Below are 26,243 nucleotides of genomic sequence, written 5' to 3' on the forward strand. Positions count from 1 at the left end.
ACATCTGGTTAGCTTAGCTTAGCATAAAGACTTGGATGAGGGGAACAGCTAGTCTGACTCTGTCCAAAGGTAACCAAATCTGCCTCCAGCATCTCTGACGCTCACTAACTAACATGTTTTATTGTGTTTGCCTAATATGCACATTAACATCTGCTGGTTGCCTGGCAACTGGTCCTTATAGTATGGCACATAACCCCCCGTAATTTTGCAAATTGCCATTTTGACAATTGGATTTTTGTATGGATTAAACAAACAAGTTATAAAGTGTAAATTAGTGAGTGCAAGAGGTCCTGGTAGGTGGATTTTACCTTTGGACAGAGTCAGGCTAGCTGTTCCCCCTGTTTCCAGTCTTTATGCTAAGCTAAGCTAACCAGCTGCTGGCTCCTGCATCATATGTAGCGTACAGACATGAGCGTGGTATCAATCTAATCATCTAAGTCTCAGGAAGAAAGCAAATAAGTGTATTTCCCCAAAATGGTGAACTATTGTTTGAAGGATTTATATGTGTTCATGCTTGTCAGGCTTTTCATTGATTTTCAGAAATATAATGAAGCACAATTTCAGATTAAATCTGCACATTCTTTCTTTTCTTTCACAACTATTCCCCACGAGAGGATAGGGTTTTTAACATGAAGGTGCAGTCGCTCCACTAATCCACAAGATGGAGTGATGCTGACACTCAGGGTAGTAAAGGCACAACTGTGAACTAAATACAAAAAGCCCAACAGACACCAGACTTAAAAAAAAAAAAATGTCAAGAAAGCAACAATGAGAGAGGTCAATGCGAAGCACAGAAGCTCAAATATAGTGAATATAATCGTGATAAGCACAGTGGGCATTCTGAAACAAGCACATATTTCTACCCAGGTTTTTAACTTCTTCTTTTTTTTTACAGTAGATTATTATGGTTTATTCCTAAACTATTCTCACCGCACATTATATTCTGTAATAGCGTTTAGTTTTAATTAAATCACTGCAAAACCAGGTGCTCTACGAAACATCTACTAATCTAAATATATTGCTTCCTCTGAGTAGAAATTGCCGATCGAAGGAGCGTTAAACTTTCTAAGTGAGGTTTTATGTGCTGAAAAAGGGTGGATATGAAGTTATTATTCTCAGTGCATAATATGGACAGCTTGTAGCTCAGACCATTTCCTGTTTGTGGTTGCCTGTCTCGTGTGTTCATGCTGTAGTAAGTGAAGCTTAGCCACCGTGTTACCATGCTATCTCTCTCTCTATATATCCCAACCCTCGCCATCTCTGCTGGCCCCACAACTCTTCCTCTCTTTGTACAGTAATGTAAAAAAAATATATAATCGGACTGTGTGTATGTGTGTGTTTTATCTTTGCTTTTATTTCTAGGGAGGGTTAAGTGTGTTTTTTGCGGGGTCGGGGGAGGGAGGGTATTGTTTCATTTTGCGTTTTTTCTTGTAGTGTGTAATGTAGACAATGTCAGGTGTTATCGTGTACTCTGTGTGTAGTGGATTAGCTCTTACTGCTGAGCCTGCATGTAGAGCAGGCGTAGTGTCAGTATTGATGTCAATGTACCTCTAACCTATTAGAACTAGCCGAGTCTTATTCTGCTAATAATAATAGTCTATCTTTTAAGAAGAAAAAAACATTTTTGTACTAAAAGAAGAGAAAGAAAACTACATATTTTATCTTCAGATTTTAATCATTGTTTATCCAATGTTAAATGACACTACTTTTTTTTGTTTGTTTTTGAAGTTGTATTCTATGAAAGGTTAAGATAAAGCCAGCTAATATTGAAAGAAAAAAAACATTTCCAAACGAGAAGCTTTGGATCGAAACTTGAACTATACTTAAGAATGGTTCGTTCTGGTGTAGATGGCGGCTGCAGCTACATGACGATGCTCGTGAACTTGAAGCTATGTTTTACACAGTGCAGTGCCAACAGTCGTACATCGCTGTTTACCTTTAATATTCTGTGGCCCCTTAACCCAAACAGTTTGGCTTTTTCTCGTCTAGTTGTGACAAAAAATGTAAAAAAAATGAGCAAAATCAAAACACCAAAATGACTCTGCCACCAAGATTGAATTAGCGTCAGGACCCATTAACTCTCATCTTCATTCACGTGCAGCTCTGATGCATAATATCGGAACATAATGTAGTTTTATGTGGGCATTCTAGGCAATTATATGACATATACGTATCAGACAAGGGTCCAATTATTTCTCTCAATTCAATTATCTGGCAATTTAATCCTCCATGCATGAAACCTAAAAAAAACCACACAACTGAGAATAGATAATAATTGACCCATGTCTTCAGATACGAATATGCTATTTATTGCCTACTATCATCTTACACTGAAGTGGCTGTGCAGAAAGTCTCTGATGTTAAAGAACGTGAGCTACATGAAGCTTCGGACCATTTTTATACACAAATTCACAGCACAGCTGCTCTACTGTACTAAAAAAAAAAAAACTGATTTTACCTTGTTTCTGTGGTTCTCTGTAAATTACAGAACATTACCTCTTGAATTTCTTACTACTGCTCATATAAGCATACTCTTATGTTTCAGCACTTTAAAGAAATCATTCGTTTGTTTTTGTATAAGCAACAGGAAAAAAAAATAATTCAAACTTCCATTTTGAAAAAAAGAACACAAGTTTGGTCAAATAATGTCTTATTTTCCGTGGTCTGGCTGAAAGAAACTGTCCCAAGTGTCAGTGGAAAAACAGTATTGTTGCCAATGTAAATTGTTTCATGGGAGGAGTGGAGAAGAAAAAGCACAAGTGAGAAAAGAGAACACAGTTCTTCTGGTATCCTCGATCATATCTATCTGTCTATCTATCTAACCATGTCTGTTCTTCTTGTTCTTCAACCTTTAGGGCCAAAATCCATTGAAATGTCTTAGTCCTGTCAGCTGTATATCGTAAACTGTTGAATTACAAAATGGTAAATAAAATCTATTTTAAAGATCAATGTGCTGAAGTGTTCATTATTTTATTTTTTTAATATGCCTTCATACCACTCAAAATGCATAATTCGGAATGTTTTATATAATCAATTTGATAAATATTGGGCATTTTATATTTAGCTCAAATCTTTCCTTTCTGATTCAGTTACACTTCATGTTGTGAGTGTTCAATGAGTCAGAGAGTAAGCACTAAAGCTGTGAATTATTCAGACTACATGCAGTATATACGACCCATTATGGAAACACTGGAATGAATATCTCATACAACATGGACAAACATAAATTATGGAATCTACATGACCAAAATTGTCCCATAATTCTTCATTATTTACCAGTGATTCCAGACCTTTTGGGTTTGTGGCCCCTTAAAGTGAAACTATAATCTTTGAAAGAAGGAAAAACACAATTTTCTTCCTACAAATTAAAAGTTGAATTCATATTGAATAAAATGCACCGAAGCTCAATTCAATCCAGGGATTTTGGTGCTACAGCCATACTTGTCTGATATGACCAGTTGCTTATGGTGACTAACAGAGAGGCTAAGTCCCGCCCCTTCTGGTGAACCCCATGGGACCTTATTTCAGAAAAAATATGTCAAACAAAACTGAGATAATTTTGCGAGTTAAAGGTCCCATATTGTGCTCATTTTCAGGATCATACAAGAAGAAGAAGACTAATTACACCAATCCACCTTAATTAATCACCTGGTGAGCACACTCTGTGACCCAAATCAAACACACCCAAGGTACTGCGTCATCAAGGTGCAGGCTAGCTAACATGCTAAAATGCTAAAATGCTCCTGTGGCTTCAGTTCAATTCAGGTGACCTCTGCCTTCACTGAGGAGCTACTACCGTGTGTGAGTGACATTCTGCTGTTTGTAGTGCCTCGTTCAGCTTAACATGTTGAGCACTTTGAGGACTCTGTGGGACAGAGAAGCTGTGACTGGTTAAACTGGGACAGAGAGGCTAGAAGTTGAACTTGGAGCAGATTGTAGAGGAGGTTCAAGACTCACATGATGGGTGTTCAGACAGGTGAGTACAACAACACACTGATTAACTCACTCTCTCCAGATGAGAACGTCAACAACCAACCACTGCTGTTTTCTAGCAAAACAGTTTTGTGTATGTGTGACGCTAAAAGCAGAGGTTAGAGAAAAGTCAGAAAACAGTATAAAGGTATGTAGCTCAGTCGTCTGTCCTGTATGTATGTGAGTCAATGCTGACCTACTCTATGCAGCTACTGTGTCATGTTATCACTTCTCCACTAGATGGTGGTGGAGAGTCAATTATCTTGAATAAAAAATTTATTATCTACTTTCTTGTGCAGGTTATGTCAGGCTGTTTTTCAGGGTTAGACTGATTCAAACAGGCTATCAACATTTATAAGCTGATGTCACTGGTAATATGTGCCAATAATCAATATCTGTGCATGGTTTTCATGCAACACAAATACAAATATTAACAGTGTGTGTGGAAATGTTACTGAAACACTATTTAGACCACTAAACTCTGACTACTAAGATCAAGTTTGATGAGTATGACTGGGTGAACCCAGAACATAGAAAACGGTGGCTTTTATATATAAAGAATTACAACAAACAGCTCAAGAATACAATGAAACAAAATTCAAAGAAATACAAAGAAATCTTCGCATCAGTACTTGACAGCATAACTGCTCAAAATACTGCAGGCTCAAATCCAATACTATACCTTCAAGGTATAGAACAGGCTACAGTCTATCACATAGGTTATTTTTATGATTTAAGATAATGTTTTTTTTTTGTACAACAACCTTCTTCAACAAACACATGTCATTTTCCCCCCCTAGCAGTAAAGTTAAATGCATACTGTATATCTGCCACAAAATAATGACAAAAATGTGTGTTTTAAATTCTCACCAAACATACTGGAATTCAAATATAGTGGAAATAAGGTCAAAGGTTCGATACACAACTATATCGGACTAAATCAAACAATTCTAAAAACAGCAGTGACTCCCTCTGTAGTGTCCTGGCAGCCCAACTCAGTGGTTCTCAAAGTGGGGTCCAGGGATCTCCAGGGGTCCGTGAAATAATTTGCTATAAGTTATAAAATTGTGCTGTATCCTTAAACAGTACATATCTACAGATGGGGACCATTTGCACCAATAAAACATGCATATTGTGTCCATTACTCCCACCAACGTTGACTTTGGGCCAATAGAAACTCTGATATGATTGTGACACACAGCAATAAGTTCATTATTTTGAAGTTAAGATAAGATAAGATATTCCTTTATTAGTCCCACAGTGGGGAAATTGTTGAAGCACTTACTGAAAGTTTAAATGTCTGGATTTATTAGGACTATGTCAGTCTTGCTGCTACTGTTTATTTTCTGAAAGCATTTAAGATCCAAATTTATTTAGAATAAAATGACCCTCGGATCAAAAGGTATATAATTGGTATTAACATTCCTTGGTTTTCTCCCCTGTAAGGGGTCTCTGGCCCCAAAAGTTTGAGAACCACTGGCCTAACTGATGAATTCATTAAGCATCAATTGATTGGCCACATTACCATGTGAAGTCAGAAGAGGGCAGCATGACTGCAAATCTAAAAACTAGTCTACATGAAAGCACAGCTGCAGCATGGCATGGTATCAAGGCAACGCTGGCATTGGGAGTATTTCATGCTTCAAACATGGCTAAGCAAGCAAATATTACATGATGAAAAATGTCCAGTAGCTAGATTAAAGTGTTTTCAATTTTGTTTTTGATATTTAATATCACACTCTGTGTTCTCAGTGGACGGAGGAGGGTACTGTAATTGTTTGTGTGAGGGAAACATGATGATTTATTTATTAAAGGTATTAAAGCTTTCTGTATCCACTGAATCATTTTTACAAAAAGGAAAATTACAATCTGCTGGCGTGGCAGCTGTGACTTGGTCAAAGTAAAGCACATTATCTTGCCCTGGATATTAGCATGTATGTGACACGTTACACGCATGCGTGAAATATTTTTTATTATAAACAACTAGCCCATTTTCTATAGATAAATCTGAAACTTGTGTGGAATTAACATACAGCATTGCAACATAGTGTCTCTAAAGCAATGTCGGTCTGCATCATTGCAACAACCGACCACTAGACTAGCTGCTATAAGCCGCACATGAAGCACAAAGCAGTACTAACAAATACAAACGTTCACTGAAATAGCTGGATCGGGTATCAGTGACAATGGGGCCGATTAATTCAATTAAATTCTATGTTTACATACTATAAACATTATATACTGCAATTTTAATTCCTGTTTAACTTTTGACCAACTTGTTGCTGCATTAAAAAAGGTTTACAGTTTAATTTTAATTCCTGTTAATTTTGAAGATTTTTTTACCAAGTTGCTGGTGAACGATTTATTATTTTAACAAAAAACAATGTTACATTTTGTTTTACAAAGTTGTTTAAGTCAAGTCTGATGTTGCCTTACACATCACAGAATGATCCCAGCCACTTCCACACAGTGAGGCATGCAGTTTATTAATTAAACACCGGTATCGGATTGGTACTCGGTATCGGCCGATACCCAAAGCCCTGGTATCGCCATCAGGACTGAAAAAGTCGGATTGGTGCATTCCTGCTTTGAGTGCATGTGAGCGTGCCCCATTGGGTAGCTCACGGACGCTGATCTTCACCGCTCTCATACGGCGGTTACAGCTGATAACGCTGTCGTGGAAGCTTAGCACCCCCCCTCATGTTCCCCCCCAGGTTAACACTGTTATCTCTGTCAGCACTTTCGCCGTTGCTTGCACTGTTAGCACCGTTAGCTGCGAGCCGCCGGCTCGCCATCGCCATGTTGAGAGACGCTGAGAGGCAATAGAAATTCTCCCATTCCAGACTCTTTAACAGACACTCCAGCCGCCAAGCCCTTTTATCACTGGGCCATAACATCCATCATGGGTTGCCACCAGGCTACAGGATTAAGCTACATAATGAGCACAGCTATATGTCAATGGCTTGTTAAGTGTTAACACAACATACACAACACTTGTTATTGTCGGTGTTGGCTTGTTGTTTTGTTTTTTCTGTTACATAAGTCCGTTCAGTCACACAATCACATCAGCTAGAGCAGTCCTGTTTGGGGAAGATAGGAAACAACAAGGCACAGAGAGAGAACCACCGTTGCAGTCGAATTATAAGTACTGATCCAAACCGTAACAGACAGAGGTTGTTATGGAGGTTGTAACTGTTGATTAGAATCCTTGTATGCAGTCCATGTTGTCCTCGGAGCAACACTGTGGTGGGCTAGTACAGCCTTTGTGTCAGGGGTGGCTGAAGGACATTTCCTAGACTGGAGTTGCCTTTTTTTCTGACAGAAAGCAATTTTCCTGCTTGGGGGCCCATTGTAGCATTTTGTTTGAAAGGTGACTCCAGTCCTGAACTCATTCCTCCTTACCAGAACTGAAATCCAGCCCCCATTCAGGGTCACAGCGAGCAAGCTGTTGCCTCTGTCGGCTATAATATACGACATATCTGCAGTGTGACACCACAGCGCTATACTTTCATTAATGAGGTTGGGGAGAGAGAGAGCGGCTGTTATTGTTATTCAGATCATCAGAGATTAATGAATTAACGGAACAATCCTTCATCCTGATGTCAATATGTGTGGTCTAGCAAAATTCGAAATAGTGATTTTGACACAGTATGTTAGGGCATGAGCTTGGAGGTTTCGTCAGTTCATAAGGAGTCATTGTGGGGGAGTACTCCAACAATGTAGTATTGCACTTCCATAAAGTTCTACAAATTGCATGAAGAGTCAGATTTACTGTAAGGAAGACGAGCATAGTGCTGTAATGACAGATAATTAATCGGCAACACTTTTGATTAATGGTTTAAGTCATTTATCAAACAAATGTGACAAACACTCTCTGGTTCCAACGTCTTCAATGTGAGCATTTTCTACTTCTCAGTTTTATATCATAGTTGATTTATTTTATCTTTCTGTTTTGGTCCAACAAAACAAGTAATTATATAGTTGTCATCTAGGGCTCTGGGGACTTGCAACTTGATCCGTGCCAGTGAGGTGGCTTTATGGCTTTATCAGCCTGTTGGTTGGTGGGTCCAATTTTCACATTTTCACAGAGTACTTGATATTGGGATCTACATTGGCACGTGCAATCTGGTCGGTAAGGCTGTTGAACATGATATATTCTGGAACAATGTGAAATACTCTTGCAATATTCCAGTTTTACTGGTTTTATCAGTGGTATCGGTTTTACTGGTTTTTACTGTTGAATGTACAAACTAAGGCTGCCTCCTGTCTCAGTCGATTAGTCGACTAATCCTTCGTTTTGATTTAGATTTATTTTGTCAATCAGTCATTTTTTTATGCTTTTTTTCATGATGAATAACTTATTCTCAAGGAACGTATGAGCATATCTCTGGTAACCACAAGATTTAAAGTGGGGCTTTTCTGTGATTCTTTGTGGAGAAACTCAGTTTCAAAGATCTGTCGATTAAATCAATTAATTGATTAATCGACAAAATTGTATGAGTGTTAGTCGACTAAGAATTTCTTTAGTCGAGGACAGCCCTAGTATGGACTTTTAAAATTTATTTTAATATATGAATGATTGTAAGGATGATGCTATATGTCTGGAGATCAATGCTCTGTGGTGAATTGATGAGAAAAGAAAAGTTTTTATCTTATGTTATCTTGTCATGTCTTATCTTATCTTACCTGCTAAACATCATTTTCATTGTGAGCATGCTAGCATGCTGATGCAAGTACATCCTCACGGAGCCAGCTAACGTGATTGTAACTCTTAGTCTGGTTGTATTTTTTGACATTTGATAGGTGAAATGATTAATATGTGATTAAAATAATCGTTGGCCTCATTTTAGTCCCTAAAATGGATCAAGCTACAAAAACCCTGGATGCCACACTTCCCATAATGCCACTAGGCAGTGTCTTTCGCCAGATTATCCCTGCCTGCATGGAAAACACGGTGTCAGACTCCAAGTCGCCAGTTTGTAAAGCAGACTTTCTCTCATAAATTGGTATTTACCAAGTCCAAAGTGAGATTACCAAAGCAATGAGACATTTTCTCAGACACCGGCTAATCAGTTGACTGTGACATGTAAATTTGTGCAACTTTAATGACACATGAGATCATTATTTGCCTTTTGTATAGTATTAATTTCTGCGTTTAAGCTTTTTAGCAGTTTCCTGTCATGTTGCAGGCCCTCATGTATTCGTAACTGTTGAGAACAGTTAAATTTTTATTCATTCAATCATGCCATGTGGATCCTTTTAGCAGTCAACACCATTCACCGCCAACACTCACAGCATTCTCTCTCTTCCAGAGAAACATGTGAACTTTGTTTGAACATTATGCAGAATTTGCTTTGTTGGCTTAGCTAAATGTTTCGGCCGAGAGCCTGTCAGTCACCCAGTAATTGCTTTGCCCCGCTGCATTTCTCTTCAGATTACCAAAGGATAGAAGAACATGTCAGCTGTTAAATTGAAGGCAAATAGTTTCCGGAGCGAGCTAACAACACTGACTTTATTAAATTACCGTGGCGCTGCCTCTGCCAAGGATTTTGCTACACGTCTATCTCTGTAAAAATGAGTAAGCTAATTCATGTTTCCTGAAGGGTGACTTTGCATTTCACCCTTAAATTAAAGAACAGTGTGTGTCTTTGTCGGCTGGTAAACAATGATACTAATGTTGACTGAGAATACCGTGGGGACATATGTTCTCTTGGCTCGTATACTTTTCATTTCAGATGCCGAGTCAGTTACCATGACACCTTGTTGATGCCAGAAAGGGGGGGAAATTACCAACCTCTACATTTCTGTCTTTAAACCAAAATGATGTTCATTTGCTAAACTTCACTTCACATTTAGTTTGAAATTACCTCGAAGACGAGATCGTACCCTCAGAGAGTTGATAGATAAAATGTATCCTTCACTCTACATTTGAGAAACGGACGTCTCTGTACGAGTTGACTGCTGTTAAGGTAAATGACAGCATGCATTACACAGGATATGTCCTCCAGTGGGGATGGAAGAGTTGGCCGGACTTCCCCCAGTCAGCAACTCTCTTTACCCTTCACATAGCCTGGGTGTAGTGCTGTCATGCCCACATTGACTGATTTGGATCAGTGGGTCCTGAGAATTTGTCTTGACTGCAGAAGGTTGGGGAAACGGACCGTTCATCACCTTAATGGAAGAGTATTGATTGTGGTGCACAAGCACGATGCTCGTCTGCAATAGTAATAGAGTTCCTGAGGAATCACAGATGAAAAGGCATCAGGGGATATCCAGGAAGAGGGAGACACCTCTGTCCTGATTGTTGGCACCTTGTTATCTGGTTGGACGTGCATGTGCCTGCACTTTTTTGTAGTCTATTAATGTTTCCAGACGGAGACATAAAAGCTCAAACACACTATTAATGGGTCAGTTCACTGGGGCTGTCGCGGTGAAGGAATTTCCCTTCCCTTTCTGTGATAATGATTGGCTCAACAGGACAATATGCGGTAGGCAGAATATTTGGCATCATTGGGCAAAAATTCCATAATAACCTTTCAGCATATTGTAATTCAAGTGTTCTGAGAGAAAACTAGACTTCTGCTCCTCCTCATGGCTCTATTTTCAGTCTTTAAAAGATCTAGCCTGTGACGGGAGACTTTGGCCAATCACAGTTCATTTCAGAGAGAGAGCGTTCCTATTGGCTGTTCATTCAACAGAGGCAGCTGTCAATCACTCATGAACTCCGATCAAACTAGGCAGCGCTGATCAAATATGAATTAATATTCTGTTACTGTAATGCCTATTTCTTGCCTCAATTGTTTTCAGAAACATCTTGTAGTGTACTGTTAAGCTTTAAAATGAGAAAGTTTGCTCTGGCTGGTGGGCGCTGCTTCGTATTTCCTCAACTGATCTCAACATGGCTGCTGGGTCAACAAACTTTCTCATTTTACAGCTAAACAGTAGTACTACTCTACAATATTTTATTTCCTAATCATTTGAATTGTGTGTTTTTATGTAAATAACCACTATAAATGACTGTAACAAAAAAAGGATAACATTTAAATTTAAAAACAACAACAAAAACTGTATCATTCTATATGGTTCATTGACAATCTGCAGTCTGTATCTGCGGGCAAAAACTGGGGCATCTCTAAAAGTTATATTATTATCCTTTTTTGTTCCTGATTCGATCCGTGACTCAAAACTGTGACCTGAACCGTGAGTTTTGTGATCTGTTGCACCGCTAGTGCTTTATAATTATAAAGAGAGGCAGAGGGAGCGAGAGGGACGGTAAATCTGGCAAATGCTGATCGCAGTATCAACAATCTTTCTCCAGAATTGCTGACTCAACCTTTAACCCTAACAATACCTTAATCACAGTTCATTTGGTATAACCTTTGACTAACATTAAAGCTAAAAAAACACATTTTTATAACAATAATGTATCAAATGACAATGTGAAAGGGATCGCTCTCGGTGATGAACCTACAGAGAATTATCACCTGAATCTGCAGCTGCCCTCGGCTTTACGGAGCTTTATAGCAAGTTTCAGCTCATCGTTTAGCTGGCCGACGCACAGCGTTACTGTTTTAATTCACCCTCACCCTCATAGCGCCATTTTCAGCCACAGTAGGCAGCTGTTTTCAGCCAAAAATTACTAAAAACCCACTTCACACTATCTGCTCAGCACCAAACAGCAGACAGACACAGTTAGCAACTAGCTGGTGAACATAATGGAGCATTTAATAGCTAAAGAGTCAGATATTTCCCTCAGGAGTTTTCTAGAGACCAAAACAAAGCTAAAAGAGAATTATAATACATGATTTAAAATGAATGATAATGTTGTTCCATAACTGCTGGATGTGTAAATAAGCAACTTTTTGCTAACAAGGTCACCGTATCAATTTAAAGGGTGATAATAATATGTGAATGTTGTGTTTACAACTTATTTAGCTGCCACCAAGTGTACAAATCATTTGTTGAAGGTGTAATTGTGCTGAAGTTGTCAAGGGCATGTATTGTAGAAAGCGCCAATTCTCTAAACATTGGAATTGTATATGTAAAAAAAAAAAAAAAGAAAGAAACATTCAGCGTAATTCAAGGTTTTGCAAAATCGTCCAGTATTGATGTTCTGGTCTGGGGATTGTAATTATCTGCGGGTCCGTCACATGCACCGTATATACAGTCTATGTTTTGTGATGTGCAACCCCTTTTCACATTACACATAGTCATGTCATCCATTTTTAATATTCCAATATTGATTAGTGCAGCTTTAAAACAAAAAAAGCAACATCTCTCTCCAGTGTTGCCTGGATAATCCGTAGAACATGCTGTCAAACAGTTTAACAGTTGTCAAACTGTTGACCGTGAAGTCAACGGAGTAACCAGGATTTAGTTTCTGGGACATGCTGCTGTTGAACCAAAGCTACCTGCATAGTTAGATACCACTATGATTTATAAGAAAACATGTATACTTGTCATTTGAATGAACCTAATCTGCGAGTGTTCTTGTATAACCCACCGTTGTTTACTTCATGTGCACACCCTCGGAAATATCTGCTGGGAAGTGGGAACATGCCTTTTCTCCCCAGATCAGTGTAATCCCTTTATTCTGTGATCTCGCATGTCAAAATCCCTGACAGCTGTCAAGGTGTGAGGGCCATGGCGAGGGTTGATGGACAGCGGACTCATCCACAGTGTGTGTCTGTGTGTTGTGTGTGTTGTGGAGTCACAGTAGCAGGGCCTAATAACATAAGACTCTCTTAACCTCCATTCGGCTGTATTTGACAATCCCCTCAGTGATTAGTGGAACAAATGTCTGCCTGTCGCATTACAGCTGTTGTTTTGGCGGCCATTTGTAAAGCTTTCATGTCCTGCATGCTTTTCATTGGGAGATCATCTCATTACACAGTGTGTACGTCCGTGTGTGTTTGTGTGTAGTTTCACTTTAAATCACTGTTATCTCCCCCGCATCTGTCTGCGCACGTTATTGACTCTAACCCGTGTAGACCACATCGCAGACAGAAAAAGGCGATTTCTTCACCTGGGTTTTTTTTTTTTCTACATTTATATGGAAATTGTGTTCATTTATATCACTCTATAAAGAATGGAAATGGAAATTATACTGCCCTGTTGGTACTTTGATTTAGTCTATATCGCCATCTTCCATCTGTCTGTGAATCAAGTCGTCAAAGTTTTATCTTTGCCTGTCATTTTGAAAATGGCTCAAACCAGTCAATTTCAGTCACAAAGAGATGGATGATTCAGTCACAATTATGTTTCTCACAATGACAAGAAGCCTGTGTTCCCCTCTTACCTCTGTGTCAGTTTGTTCTCGTAATTCAAGAATCTTTCACACGCTGTGATTCAAGGAAAAGAAATTCTTGTTTTTCTACTTGATGTACCTGGACTTCAAAGGAAACCAGGGGAACAAAAGACCCATTGGGTAACACTTTACAATACCAAACAGTCATAAGTTGTTTAAAAGCCTTTAGTTAACAATGAACTAATCATCAACAACATCAACATGTGGCAAATTAGGCTGATAGTAACGCCGTAGTAGAGGTCGGAGGTTGTAGCGGACTCAGTTTTAAAACTAGAGGGAAGATACTGGTATCATATAAAACTATAAAAACCTAAGGAATCCATTGGTACCAACCATGTCATACTAGCTTGTCACGAAGGAGGCTAAATAACGCTCCAAACGTGTGCTAAATTTTGGCGAGGAAAAACTGTCATGGCCCTTTTCAAAGGGGTCCCTTGACCTCTGACCTCAAGATATGTGAATGTAAATGGGTTCTATGGGTACGCATGAGTCTCCCCTTTACAGACATGCCCACTTTATGATAATCACATGCAGTTTGGGGCAAGTCATATTCAAGTCAGCACACTGACAGCTGTTGTTGCCTGTTGGGCTGCAGTTTGCCATGTTATGATTTGAGCATATTTTTTATGCTAAATGCAGTACCTGTGAGGGTTTCTGGACAATATTTGTCATTGTTTTGTGTTGTTAATTGATTTCCAATAATACATAAATACATACATTTGCATAACGCAAGCATATTTGCACACACCCGTGTTGATAATTAATCACGATTAATCGCAATTAAATATTTTAATTGTTTGATAGCCCTAGATTACGTATCACAAATGTGTTGTAAGTCATCTATAAACCTTGAGTAGATCCTGAAATGATAATAAACAAATCATTAGTAAATGATCAATAAGTAATTAGATTTATAGATGACTTACAACACATTTGTGATATGTTAGCATAGAACTTATTAATCATTAACAAACTTTTATAAATGTTTACTAAAGGCCTATATAAATGACTTATGACTGGTTGTTGTTGTGTTACCACACATCATTTCAGTGTTAGAGGTGGACGAATCCTCCACAGCAAAGCTGCGTCCAATGTGTTCCCTCTTTGATATAGAGGTGTTTTCATTTACAAGGCAAGTCGAGAAAGAGAACATTCCTAATTACAGCCAATCCCAATGGGAGTAGCTGCAAGGTTGTTGTTTTTTTTACTCAAACACACACACACACACACACACACACACTTGTACACGGCCCAGAGAACCTCAGTCTCGTAAGGTTGACCGCAGAGCTAATGGAACTGTGACTTGTTTAAGTGCACTTAGACAGTTGGACAGCGTAGAGAGTGAGTTTGGGACTGATTTCCCTGCAGATCTGGGGATTCAAACTGGCAACCGTGATATTATAAGCCCAACTGTCTAACTCTAAGGCTGTTTAATAGGGTGCTTTTGTTTTTTATGGCTGGAAAACACAACTTGTTAGCAAAGTTTATGGACCAATTTATGTGCAAATAAACTGCGGATGGGACTTTGCATGCATACAAATAGCCTGTAGGTTGTATTTCAACATTGGGTGCTTTTCCTGTGAGCCAAAAAAGGGAGAATTCAGAACAGGAGGATGAGAGGAAAGATGGTGAAAGGAGCCCTCTGCTCTTACAGACATTTCAGCGTGATGTTAATTATCCTGATGTGGGTCGAAATAGGCTCGTGCTGGCCCAGAGGGGGTAGGAGGAGATCATTAAAATCCAAGCTCAAACACACACTGCGGCGCGCTCAGCATCACAAAGACACGCAATTAGACACAAACTAATGTACCTGCTCAGGCATGGGAACCTTTTCACACACAGCTACGCGTCAGCAAGCCTGCACGCACGTACGCACGCAGGCTTTAATCAAGTGATGCTAAATGTGGGTCAGCGCAGTTTTAACCACTGTGAGTGTGATTAGTGTGTGATCAAGTCATCATCAGAGGGGGCACGCACGCACAGATAGCGCGTGCGTGTAACTTCTTTGATTCCCAACCATTTGATTTGGCTACGACATGTCGGCATGGGTTGTGCTACCCGAGGGGGTACTTCAGCAATCGCCGGGGGGTAGGCTATGAGGTGAGAATGCAATAGGCTCTTTTCACAGCAGGCATTTTGACATGTCATAGCAGGGTGAACACAGGTGTAATTGATAGAATTAATTATGGTCCCGTTCTATTTAGTGTCACAGCTATTCCAGTGAGCCAGCTTGCACAATACCAGGGCTCCTGTCCACCTAAATGGAACAGGGCCATAATCAATGTTATTAATTACACCCTTGTGTACCTTGCAATGGTATGTCAAATGGCTGCTGTGAAAAGGGCCTATAGAGTATCAACTTATTTAAAAAAAAAAAAAAACAGTATCCACATGTTGAGTCATCAGAGGTATAAACAGTTCGCCAAAAGTAATGCATAATTAGATAGCTCAAAAAGCAGTTCAAATAATTAGATAAAATAATAGATAAACACTTAAAGGTGCAGTGTGTAGGATTTGGCGGCATCTAGCGGTGAGGTTGCAGATTGCAACCAACTGAAACTTGTGAAAATGCGAATGGCCCTATGTAGATATAAACTGCTCATTCTAAGGTAACGAAAACGCGACAATTGTTATTATCAGGTGATTATACAATAAAGAAAACACACTTATTAATATTATATTCCATTTCTGCCAATAGGTCCGCCTAAATGTTACACACTGTTCCTTTTAAAAAAGAGTTAACTTACCTAAAAGTAGCCTAATGGATGGTCGTGTCTAGAGGGTAACCCACAAATTGCGAAATCTGATCTGAAATCTGAAAAAAATTTCCCAACTCGCAGGTTACCTTCTAGACACTAACCCTAATGGACAAATAGTTGAAATAGCTCAGCTAAAGGCTAATAGATAAATGGTTAAAATCGATAGTGTTAATGGGTAAACAGTTAGGCTTGCCTACTGCTTAGAATTAGCAGCTAGCTAAATTACAGGTAGACCTACGCAGTTGTTAACTTTGTCTTTTAGCTAACTCCTTCAACCATTTATCCAGTAGTGTTAGCCTACTTTTTAAAGCTAATTATCTAGCTAAAATTAACTTAAATAGATGAAATAGCTAAATTTTTCAGATAAATAGTGGAAATGTATTAAAAGAGTTTAAATGGCTGAAGACATGGAGGGATAAATGGATGAAATGTAGTCATATGAAGGCAAACTTGTACCAAACCGACCTGAGCATTTGTACAACTGTATGAGAACATTATTGCTTAAGGCCTTTATAAACACATTTGGAACAAGATGGGTTGAGTTCTTCTGACAGGGCTGTGGGGTTATGCAAGACCAAAAAGGTTGTGAACCAGACCCTAAAAGCCTGTTCAACGAAGCCTTGTGATGTTACAAATGCTGCAGCTGAACAATCAGCAACAGGGGCTCTAAAAGTGCTGGAAAATAGAATAAACTTCAGCTCATATATTCATCCTCTCCCTCACAGCTAGTAATGAGCTGTAGCTGCCTGCTATGACTGAGCAATATGGTTTTGCAGGATACGGACGGGCCGCGGTTCAGCTTGAATTCACTTGCCCTTGGCTAGACAGAAATGGCACTTCTTCAACTCCGTCCTACCGCGCTTTTCCACACTTCTGTTCTGCCTGCCATTGACACCGCAGGAAATATAACAAGCGTCACTCTCAGCCAGCGGGAGAGCGTGGAGGAGCAAATTTTACACCCTTAACCTTTCATAATAAAAAGACAAGGCCGCTGTCCGTGGTGCTGAAACCACTCTGCTTCTCTGCAAATGTGATGTTTCACATTAAAGTGTCGCGGTTTGTCATGGTTTATTTAGCCGCGGAAATTACACTTGAAGTTAAAGGTACCATATCATGTTCATTTTCAGGTTCATACTTGTATTTTGTGTTTCTACTAGAACATGTTTACATGCTTTAATGTTAAAAAAAAACTTTATTTTCCTCATACTGTCGACCTGAATATACCTGTATTTACCCTCTGTCTGAAATGCTCCGTTTTAGCGCATTTTGACGGAATTGCAACAGAATTGCATTAACATTGCTAGTGCCAGCTGATGACATTCACATTCACTGCAACCAGGAATAAACTGGGACACATTTAGAATGTTTTACGTTTAAAATTGTGTCAAGGATCTAAATATTATATATTCGTGACATCACCAATGGGCAGAAATCCTAACGGCTTGTTTCAAATGCAGAGTTTCTGAATACGGGCTTTGTGAATTTCCCTGTGGATTGAGTGTTTCGATACTTTCACAGTATTTATATCGGATTTAAGCCTGCTTTATAATAAAGAAAAACATGAAAATCTCACTTTTTTTATGATATGGGACCTTTAAATGCAACACTCGGTGCCAGGCAGTCGCTCAATTTATCTTTTTCTCTCTCACTCATGCACGGAGAGAAAAAGAGAAAGGGGGGAGGGAGTCAAGTCAAGCAAGGATAATTAGAGGAGTGGGTCACTATTGGAAGATAACATCCGCGTTGAGGGAAAAGACAGAGGGGGAAAAAAGGGAAAACCAAATCAAAGCCGCATAACAATATCAGAGGAGGGAGATAAGCGTCTAAATCGACCACCATCAGCGCTGACGTCCAGCGTTGGCAGATGCGAGCAGTTTCCTCCGGCTCTCAGCATCCAATTACAATGGATGAGCTCAGCCTGTGTGGACTCTAAACCGCTGCCCAGTCAGGAGCGAGCGGAAAAAGCGAGCGAGAGGGGAGGCAAACAATGCTCTGGCTCATTTATCTGCACTGATTTGAAGTGGGATTCATCTTTTTTCTTTTGTTTTTGTCCTTTTGTTTTTGTCTTTCAAGTCGCTCAAGCAAGTGGGGAGACCGCTGCCAGGATCAAGTCCACGCACGCAGGGAAACGGTAGGTCGACAGTTGTGTGTTTGGGGATGGAAAAAAAAGGGGACAGTGTGTGTTTGGGATAGTAACATAGAGAGTCTTGTATGTTGTTTGTCAGTTATGTAGGCATGTTTTAGGATCACAGACTCACATTTAATACACTTTAATTTTAATTTAATCCCAAAAACCACATGAAAAAAGATTGTTTATGTCTATTTAAGTAGAGAGCTGTCTGTCGTCTAGCCTACTTTGGGAGATTATAGTATAAGAGTGGAACAAAAGATGTGAATTCTTACGTGTTTTGTATGCAGGATTATATCATGTTGATAGAAGTTAAAGTGAAATGATCATTATTTGACACTTATTAACCCTGAATGCACCCAAACCCCAAATTGAGTCATCATTGCCCCAGTAGCACATCCCCTTTATTATTTAATATTAATATGTGTTAATAGTTAATAGCATACTGCATACATAGCCTATCCATTTTAGGTCAGTGGCCAGTGTTCATCCAACATTTACCCTTATTGTCATGAATGGGGTGGACAAAATATTAGAAACACCTCTCAGTATAGTGCAAAACAATAGAGCAACAGCACCAAATTAAGGATCAGTGCTGCAGACTATCCCCAGTAGCACATCCCTTTTAATGTTATTATTCCATGCTGATAGTTAATAGTCTAGTGCAATCTCATGCAGTCCAACACAACAGCCCTGCCATGACCTCGATCATTACCGAGCTCATAATGTTCAGTTTTTGGTGGCATTATCAGAAATTCAATTATTTCTTATTGAGGTCATGGTTAAAGGTGGTGTTGTACTGGGCTTCATTATATTGAGAGGGTTTTTTATTTTTGTATTTACATACATGGACCTCTGAATATTATACAGTCCAGTACAACACCAGCATTAATAACAGGATTGCACGATTACGGCCAAAATGATAATCACGATTATTTATCACGATTATTGATTGATTTTAATGAAGAAATATTTTTATTGCACTTTCACATTTAAACAAAAATTCCTGCTAACGTTCACATCTTTGCATCAAAATAAAGGGCTGTCAATCGATCAAAAATATTCAATCGTGATTAATCGCATGATTGTTCATTATTAATCGCGATTAATCACACATTTATTATTTGTTAAAAATGTACCTTAAAAGGAGATTTGTCAAGTATTTAATACTCTTATCAACATGGGAGTGGGCAAATATGCTTGCTTTATGCAAATGTATGTATAAAATTAGTGTTGTTTAAACAAATTTGCGTTATCGCGTAAACTTTGACACCCCTAAAATAAACTTAAAATAAGGTCCTTCATCACAATTCAGTGCATTTTCGTTTTGACGGGCAAAATGAGTAATATACAGTATATTAATCTTATACTCCGGACTGCAGACGCAACATTCAGGAACGTTTCTCACAGGCTACTGCTGTAGGGTGCACGCGCAGCGGCATGACAGCGCCCCAAAAGTGAAGCCAGAACATCTCTATCGCCCCCTGGTGGCTGGGTGTTAGTTTCTAAACGTCAATGTCGCAGGCGATCATCTTCATTTAATTGTGTGATGCCAAAATCGTGATGGCGATTAATATTAGATTAATTGTGCAGCCCTATAAACAGCCTCAGTGTTAAAACGTATAATTAGATTAACACCTTTTTATGACAGCGACAACAGCCAGCCTATAATTAAAAATCAATGACGTTTATTCAAGTGTTCCCTTATCGCCATCTAGTGTCTGGTCTTAATAGTGAACCAATCATGGCCGGGAACAGTGTTTTGTGGAGCTCAACATTCTATACATTGGGGTTTGGATCAGATTTAACTATAGGCTCTGCCTGTGTTTGGTCCCTGTATGTAGAGCCATGTGGGAAAAAAAGTGATTGGTTCCTAAATAATTGGATCCAACTCCCAGCTGTGTGTGTTAGCTCTGTCCTTGTGTATTTTACTCAACTGAATCTGTATACTTCAAACGCACTGAAGAAAGCTCAGTGCTGAAGCGCGTAAGCATATGTCTATTGTGATGTGAGCCAATTAAACAAGTGAAATGTTAGTATTTTGTCCTCCTTGATCTTGAAATCTGGGATGTGCTACCCTATCAGATTTTTATGCTCATCGGACTTTGGGTCTAGCTCTCCGCCGTGAATCCCATTGTTGAAGCGCAACCACCTTCACCAAAACAAAAACTGAGCACGAGAGGCATCGTAAAAGTAAACTTTATGGCAGCACAATTCCATTGAATTGCATTAGACTGTACAGGTGTACCTAATAAAGTGGACACTGAGTGTATTTTTGTATGTATGTAACAGCACACAATTCAACAGCACCACAAACTGCAGTGTCGAGTTGAATCGAATCGTTGGATTCTTTGCAGGGCTGTTGTTTTAGACTGCATTTGTTTTGGCCAGGTGTACTTAATAAACTGGCAACTGAGTCTATATATCTACATTATATCCTGCAACACAAACTAACTACCCATGCTGATGTGTCTTTGTGCATTGGACTTGCAGCTTCTCTTATAAACACACGATTCAAAAGGTGATTTATCAAAACATTTCCTAACAAATGTGTCACAGCAGCAGTGATTTGTTACTTTAGATTGGCTATAGTTTTGTCCCGCCGTACCGCAGCACTTACTGCACTAAAACAGCTGTCTTGATCTTAGAATACAATTTGGAGACAAACTATGAGCAATTTCACTGCAGAGCCACTATGTATTCAACCCACGTGGGAATATTAAAGTGATACTGTTGTGATGGGAAAAAATGAAGCATAATAAGATGACTGCTGAGCACAGCACACACCCTCTAGGAATCTGGCAGGAATATTACAGGGACACTTATGGGAGAAGCCAGGAAGAATATAGTGTTAGAGCCACTGCTAGCTTACATGCAGGGAGACCGTCATGTTTTCTAATTCTGACTTCTAAGTGTTTCTTCCTTAATGTCAAAGAGTTTTAATGCGCGCCCCTCCGGTTAATTGCTATTCCGCACATGAAGCAGCGTGGAGCCAAACAGCGGGCCCCCAGATAGGACCTCGTTTGTTTGACTCCGAGGGTGGGGTATCTGTCTCATGTGGACAGATCCGTACAGACAAGTTGACTTCTTACGCCTGCAGAGGGCTTTAATTTTTCATTGGCTACTGTCTGCCAGACAATGATGACTGAAATCTCTCTTGGCTGTAATTGTATAGCACCCCCAATCCTGGCCCGAGTTGAGAACGATGCGGGCAGATGGCAAAGATCAGCTGAAATAAGAAATGCATGAGGAAAAAAAAAAAACAGATTACTTTTACAGTTTCATTATTTCCCCGTCTATATGCCAGTCTACACAGATAATCACAATGTATACTGTATGCCAGGGTGTTATTTGACGTCCGTCTGGCATCCATCACTCGCAGTCAGCTGGTGCTGTCACTTTTCACGGCAACAAAGAAACACAATTTATGAGGATTCAATGACTCCTTCTGTAAACACTGCCGCACACCCAATATTACTGAAATGCAATATAGCGGGTATGATAAGCGATCGTTATCGAAGCATTGCAAAGCATTCATTTCATTTTTGGACAAACACACACTGTGTGTCACACACATTTTTATTGCTGCTTGAGTAATACCTGCACTTTCAACCAAACTGCCATAAAAATGACTAATATATATAATTCAGATTCACCCATCTGGAACATCAGGGGGGGAAACGCAATAATGCAACAGCTTAAAAGAAAACAAATACAGATTCATTCATGTGAACACTTTTCTCAAAATTGGCGATACTATTAAAATGGAAGGAGGCTGTTCTGCCTCTCAATAGAGGAGGATGTGACTCCCCATCATCCATCTTCCAACCTGTCTGATCTCATCCATCCATTACAACGTGAAACAAAACTACTGAGCAGCAATCAAATGTGATCGTTACACGTGTGTGTGTGTGTCCACCTTACCTTCCTCTCATTACTACACAGGCACACATAAGAATGGGTGAGCAGTCGTGGGGTGCAATCAGATTGATGAAAATGGAGCATACGAAATATAAAAATCCAACCATTCATTCTGCTCTGGCATAATCCACTGACTCATAAATCCTGCAGACTGTCAGATGAAGCTGAGAGTGAAATTGCTCTGATCGATTGCATCAACCAACCTTGACAATTAGAATGGACAGTGTGCATGTGTGAGAGAGAGAGAGACTACAGGAAAATTGGCATTTGAAAAGGGGCGACGCAAGAAATCCTGAGAAAACACCAGAGTAAGTGTCAGGCAGGTGATGTTGACACAGAGATCCTTCTGAAATGTGAAGGGCCGGAAACACTGACAGCTACAGTGTATTTCAAAAGGTGACAGGAAATTGCTGCCAGCGTGTTCGCTAAATGCCTCAATACAATGAGTGACAAACACACAAATACAGACCATGGCTGACGACTCATTCCCTTTTATTGGTTTTCTATAACAAAAGAAAATCACAATTGACATTTTGGGAAATACGCTTATTTGCTTTCTTGCCAGCGATCTCATATCTGTTCAGTAAATATGGAGCTAGAGACTGTAGCCGGTTAGCACTAGAAACGGGGGCAACAGCTAGCCTGGCTCTGTCCAAAGGTAAGAAAATCCACCTAAAATTTCACTCTCTGGAGTCTCCGCTGGTTGCCTGGCAACCTCACAGAGCAACACATTCTCAATCCCAACTCGTCAAATACCGACGGTTGGTCAGTGGCCCTACGCTTCAAAATATGACGCTCTAGGTACCCCTCTAGCATCAGTTTTGGAGGTGTCGGGGACGGCGTGTCACTTTCCGCTCGTTGCATGCAGTGTCTTTTCAAAATAAACTTCCAACATAGGTTTACTTAGATTTTAGATTTACTTATGCAACACAAGTACTTGGTAAGGCTTAGGAAAAGATTGTGAATTGGGTTGAAATAAGTATGTTTGTTACGTAAAATAAGTCAGTTTGTAACAAAATAGAAAAGTCATATATCTCATTTTGGGAGTCAAACGACCTATTCTGTTGTTTAGGTATGAAGACGTGTTGATTTTGTATTATGATAGTTTTATCTGTAAAAACACATTCTTCTCCAAAATCAATATGATATCTGCGCTAGACACATTTTTTACAGCGCTTTTGCAACGTCACCTCTGTTGAGTCACGCAGACAAAGACCTTTTAGAGGATTTTAGAGGAAAAAAAGACCAGAATAACAAGAATAAAAGCATGTCACAAGGATGAATGAGTTTTACAATCTCTCCTTAAGCTTTGAGCAATGATGATGTGACGATGCAATCAGCCTTCCTGGCAATTGAGTGCATAAAAGTAAATCTTGTGTGGAAAATGGATATCGATTATGTGGTCATAAAGTTGCCATCGTGCTTTTACTTCTCAATTATCAGTCGCAAATCAAATTGGGACTGCAAGACTTACAGCGCGAAAACTTGTTGGACCTTAATAGACAATATATGTTCATTATTCTAAATCATTCCGTAGTGCTGCTGTTCACTGTGCATGGAGTTGAAAAAGTGTTTAGTGGTAGAGACCACAGCTACAGCCTGTAAAGCATCAAATTGCCTAAGACAGAATCAAGAGTTTGTGGGTTGCGTTGAGCCTCTGTGCAGTTTATATCAATAACCTTTGAGCTTCTTTGCTGGCCGGCTTATGTTACCAACAACAGTCTTGACACCGCAGACTGACCTGTCACAGCAGTTTATCATGTGAACTCTTAAAAAGCAAAGATTTATCGAGTTTGTCTGAGCACGGAGAGATGGAGTGAGGGTTTTAGACCAAATGCTCCGCTGGGAGAAGTGGCAGAGTGCTGCTGCTGCTGCTGCTGCTGCTGCTGCTCAGGGATTCTGCTTGAGGTAGCATGACAGTGAAACACACACACATGCACAAGCATCTAAGCAACATGCACTCATTTGTTTCTCTTCAACAGAGACATTCACAAATGCAATCCCACCCCCCCAACATCTGCTTTCACGGTGAAAATCAATGACTGCGGAGCCCAGCTGGACAGAGTAGTAGTGGCAAAGTAAAAGAAATCAATGCAGGCTTATTAACTGAGCAGAGCTTCCTTTACCGCTGACACAAAAAATATGTGCGAGTGTGTGTGTGAGGGAGAGCGCCTCTATGGCTGCCAGTTTGTATCTGACTTGGGTCTGTGTCTGTGAATGATGATGGCTGCTGCTGGTAGTGGGCAGGATGTGCGAGTGCATAAGCATGTGAGTGCCAGTCAGAGTGTGTGTGTCCCTGAAAATGTTGGTGGCTAGTGTACAAGTGCTACTTCGTAGGCGTGCTCTGCATGTTCATGAGCGCGGTTGAGACTATCGCTCAAAGTCGGTGTGCTACTCTTGGTTTAGTGCCACAGTATTCTCGACGTGCCTCGGCCCTCAGTCTATTTGTGGACAAAAGGATGCTCTGAGACAAATGATTTAGCACCTGTCAGTCAGCGCGCAAGGACAAGGGATGAGAGAAGAAAGAGGTCAGAGACGAGGCGAAAGGCGGAAAATGATGGGAGGCTTTCAGAGAAACCATGAAGGGAGGAGAGAGTAAAAAGGGGGAGAAAGGAGAGGGGGAAAAGTTCAAGCGGGAGAAAGAGAAAGAGAATTTACGATTTAGCTCGGGGTCATCACATAGCTCAAGCTCCTGTGAGCAATTTTCCCCGGGAAATGACAGCTTCTATTTCTGTTGAGCTGTTTGCCTAACACCGGCTCACAGGAAACTGCGAGTTGGCCTTCGGGCCCCGCGAGCAGACTTTCCCTCATCACAAGAGTTACCATAACAACGGATGAGGCCGACCTGCATCGGTGGCAGCAAAGGGATGTGAACTTTGCATCTGCCTCCAGCACTCTTGACTGTCTGCTGCACCTCCTGACACATCAACTCCCACCCTCTTTGGTTACAAAAAATTAAGAGAGGAAGTCATAGCAGCGAGTGGTATGCTGTGAATTTTCTCTGCTGTTAATGTTTTGGCCAGACAGACCGTGATTGTTCAGCGGAGGATGATTTGTTTGGGGCGTGAAAACAAAGAGCTCTGTCAAGAAGAAAGAGACAATTGTAATTTCAGAAATGCCCAAACAAACAAACTCCAAGTTGCTCTGCTGGAGTCCAGCACACAATAATGTTTGCAGAGTGTGTGGATGCATGTTAGGAGGCAGATGCTGACACCGAATGCTGAACAGGCTTTGTGTGATGTGCATTTTATTAGATGTCTTTTGGTATTTTGTTGACTGGCATCTGCCCTGGCGGGTCTTTGCAGCCGCTCTCCTTTAACACCTCAGTCCTATGTACACAGCATTACGCTCTAATCATCCTATTTACACATTTTTACACAGTCAATAGAGATGTATATTGCTGACCTCGTTTCTGAACGGCGAACAAAGCAGCCCCCTCTACGAAATCGTCGACAGTGCCGAGAGCGGCTTAGCTAACGAGCATCTGATTGTGCAGATTACGCGTGTTCCGCAGAGGATTACCGAGACTGAAATGAACAAATTGACCTCTTACCACTGAAATCCCACATCGGTGTGACAAAAGATGAGCACAGTGAGGGCAAAATGAATATGAAATAGTATCGCATATACTGCGAGACAGGTTGCAGCATTATTTAAAGTGGACCTATTATGCTTATTTTCAGGTACGTACTTGAATACCGGCTGTGCTGCTGCACCTCTTTTCACTCTCTGTGGAAAGTCCCCCCTGGAAAAGTCCAGCCTGCTCTGATTGTTCAGCTGGTCCAGTCAGTTGTGATTGGTCAACCAAACCAAACTCTTCAGATTCAGCTCCAGCTCCGCTCTAACTAGGTTGTTTTAGAGTGTGCCAAACTAGCCGCTAAACTGGTATTAGGTAGGGCTGACCCAAATGCTTCGACCGTTGCCATGGTAATCGACCATAAAATCAGTATCTGAATGCTTTCTGGGGTTCTATGAGTACCCACGAGTCTTCCCTTCACAGACATACCCACTTTATGATAATCACAAGTTTGGGGCAACTCATAGTCAAATCAGCACACTGGCAGCTGTTGTTGCCTGTTGGGCTGCAGTTTGCCATGTTATCATTTGAGCATATTTTTTAATGCAGTACTTGTGAGGGTTTCTGGACAATATTTGC

General features: G+C 40.2%; 1 protein-coding gene across 3 annotated transcripts in view; it reads left to right on the plus strand.

Moving 5' to 3' along the window:
• Positions 1–3,547: 3,547 nt before the first annotated feature.
• The window catches only part of lrrc24 (leucine rich repeat containing 24), a 31,595-nt gene continuing 8,899 nt past the window's right edge, over positions 3,548–26,243 (plus strand). The window contains exons 1-2 of one of the 3 annotated variants that reach the window (XM_074650298.1): positions 3,548–3,651; positions 18,112–18,169. Coding sequence is in view for 1 of the 3 variants with exons in the window: in XM_074650296.1 (XP_074506397.1) it covers positions 17,946–18,169 (224 nt within the window). In the remaining 2 variants the exon portion in view is untranslated. Of the gene's footprint in view, positions 3,652–3,681; positions 3,802–17,717; positions 18,170–26,243 lie in introns of those variants that run through there. The other 2 variants (XM_074650297.1, XM_074650296.1) reach the window with 2 other exon arrangements.

This window comes from Sebastes fasciatus, chromosome 11 (genome assembly GCF_043250625.1).
Source record: "Sebastes fasciatus isolate fSebFas1 chromosome 11, fSebFas1.pri, whole genome shotgun sequence".
Lineage (NCBI taxonomy): Eukaryota > Metazoa > Chordata > Actinopteri > Perciformes > Sebastidae > Sebastes > Sebastes fasciatus.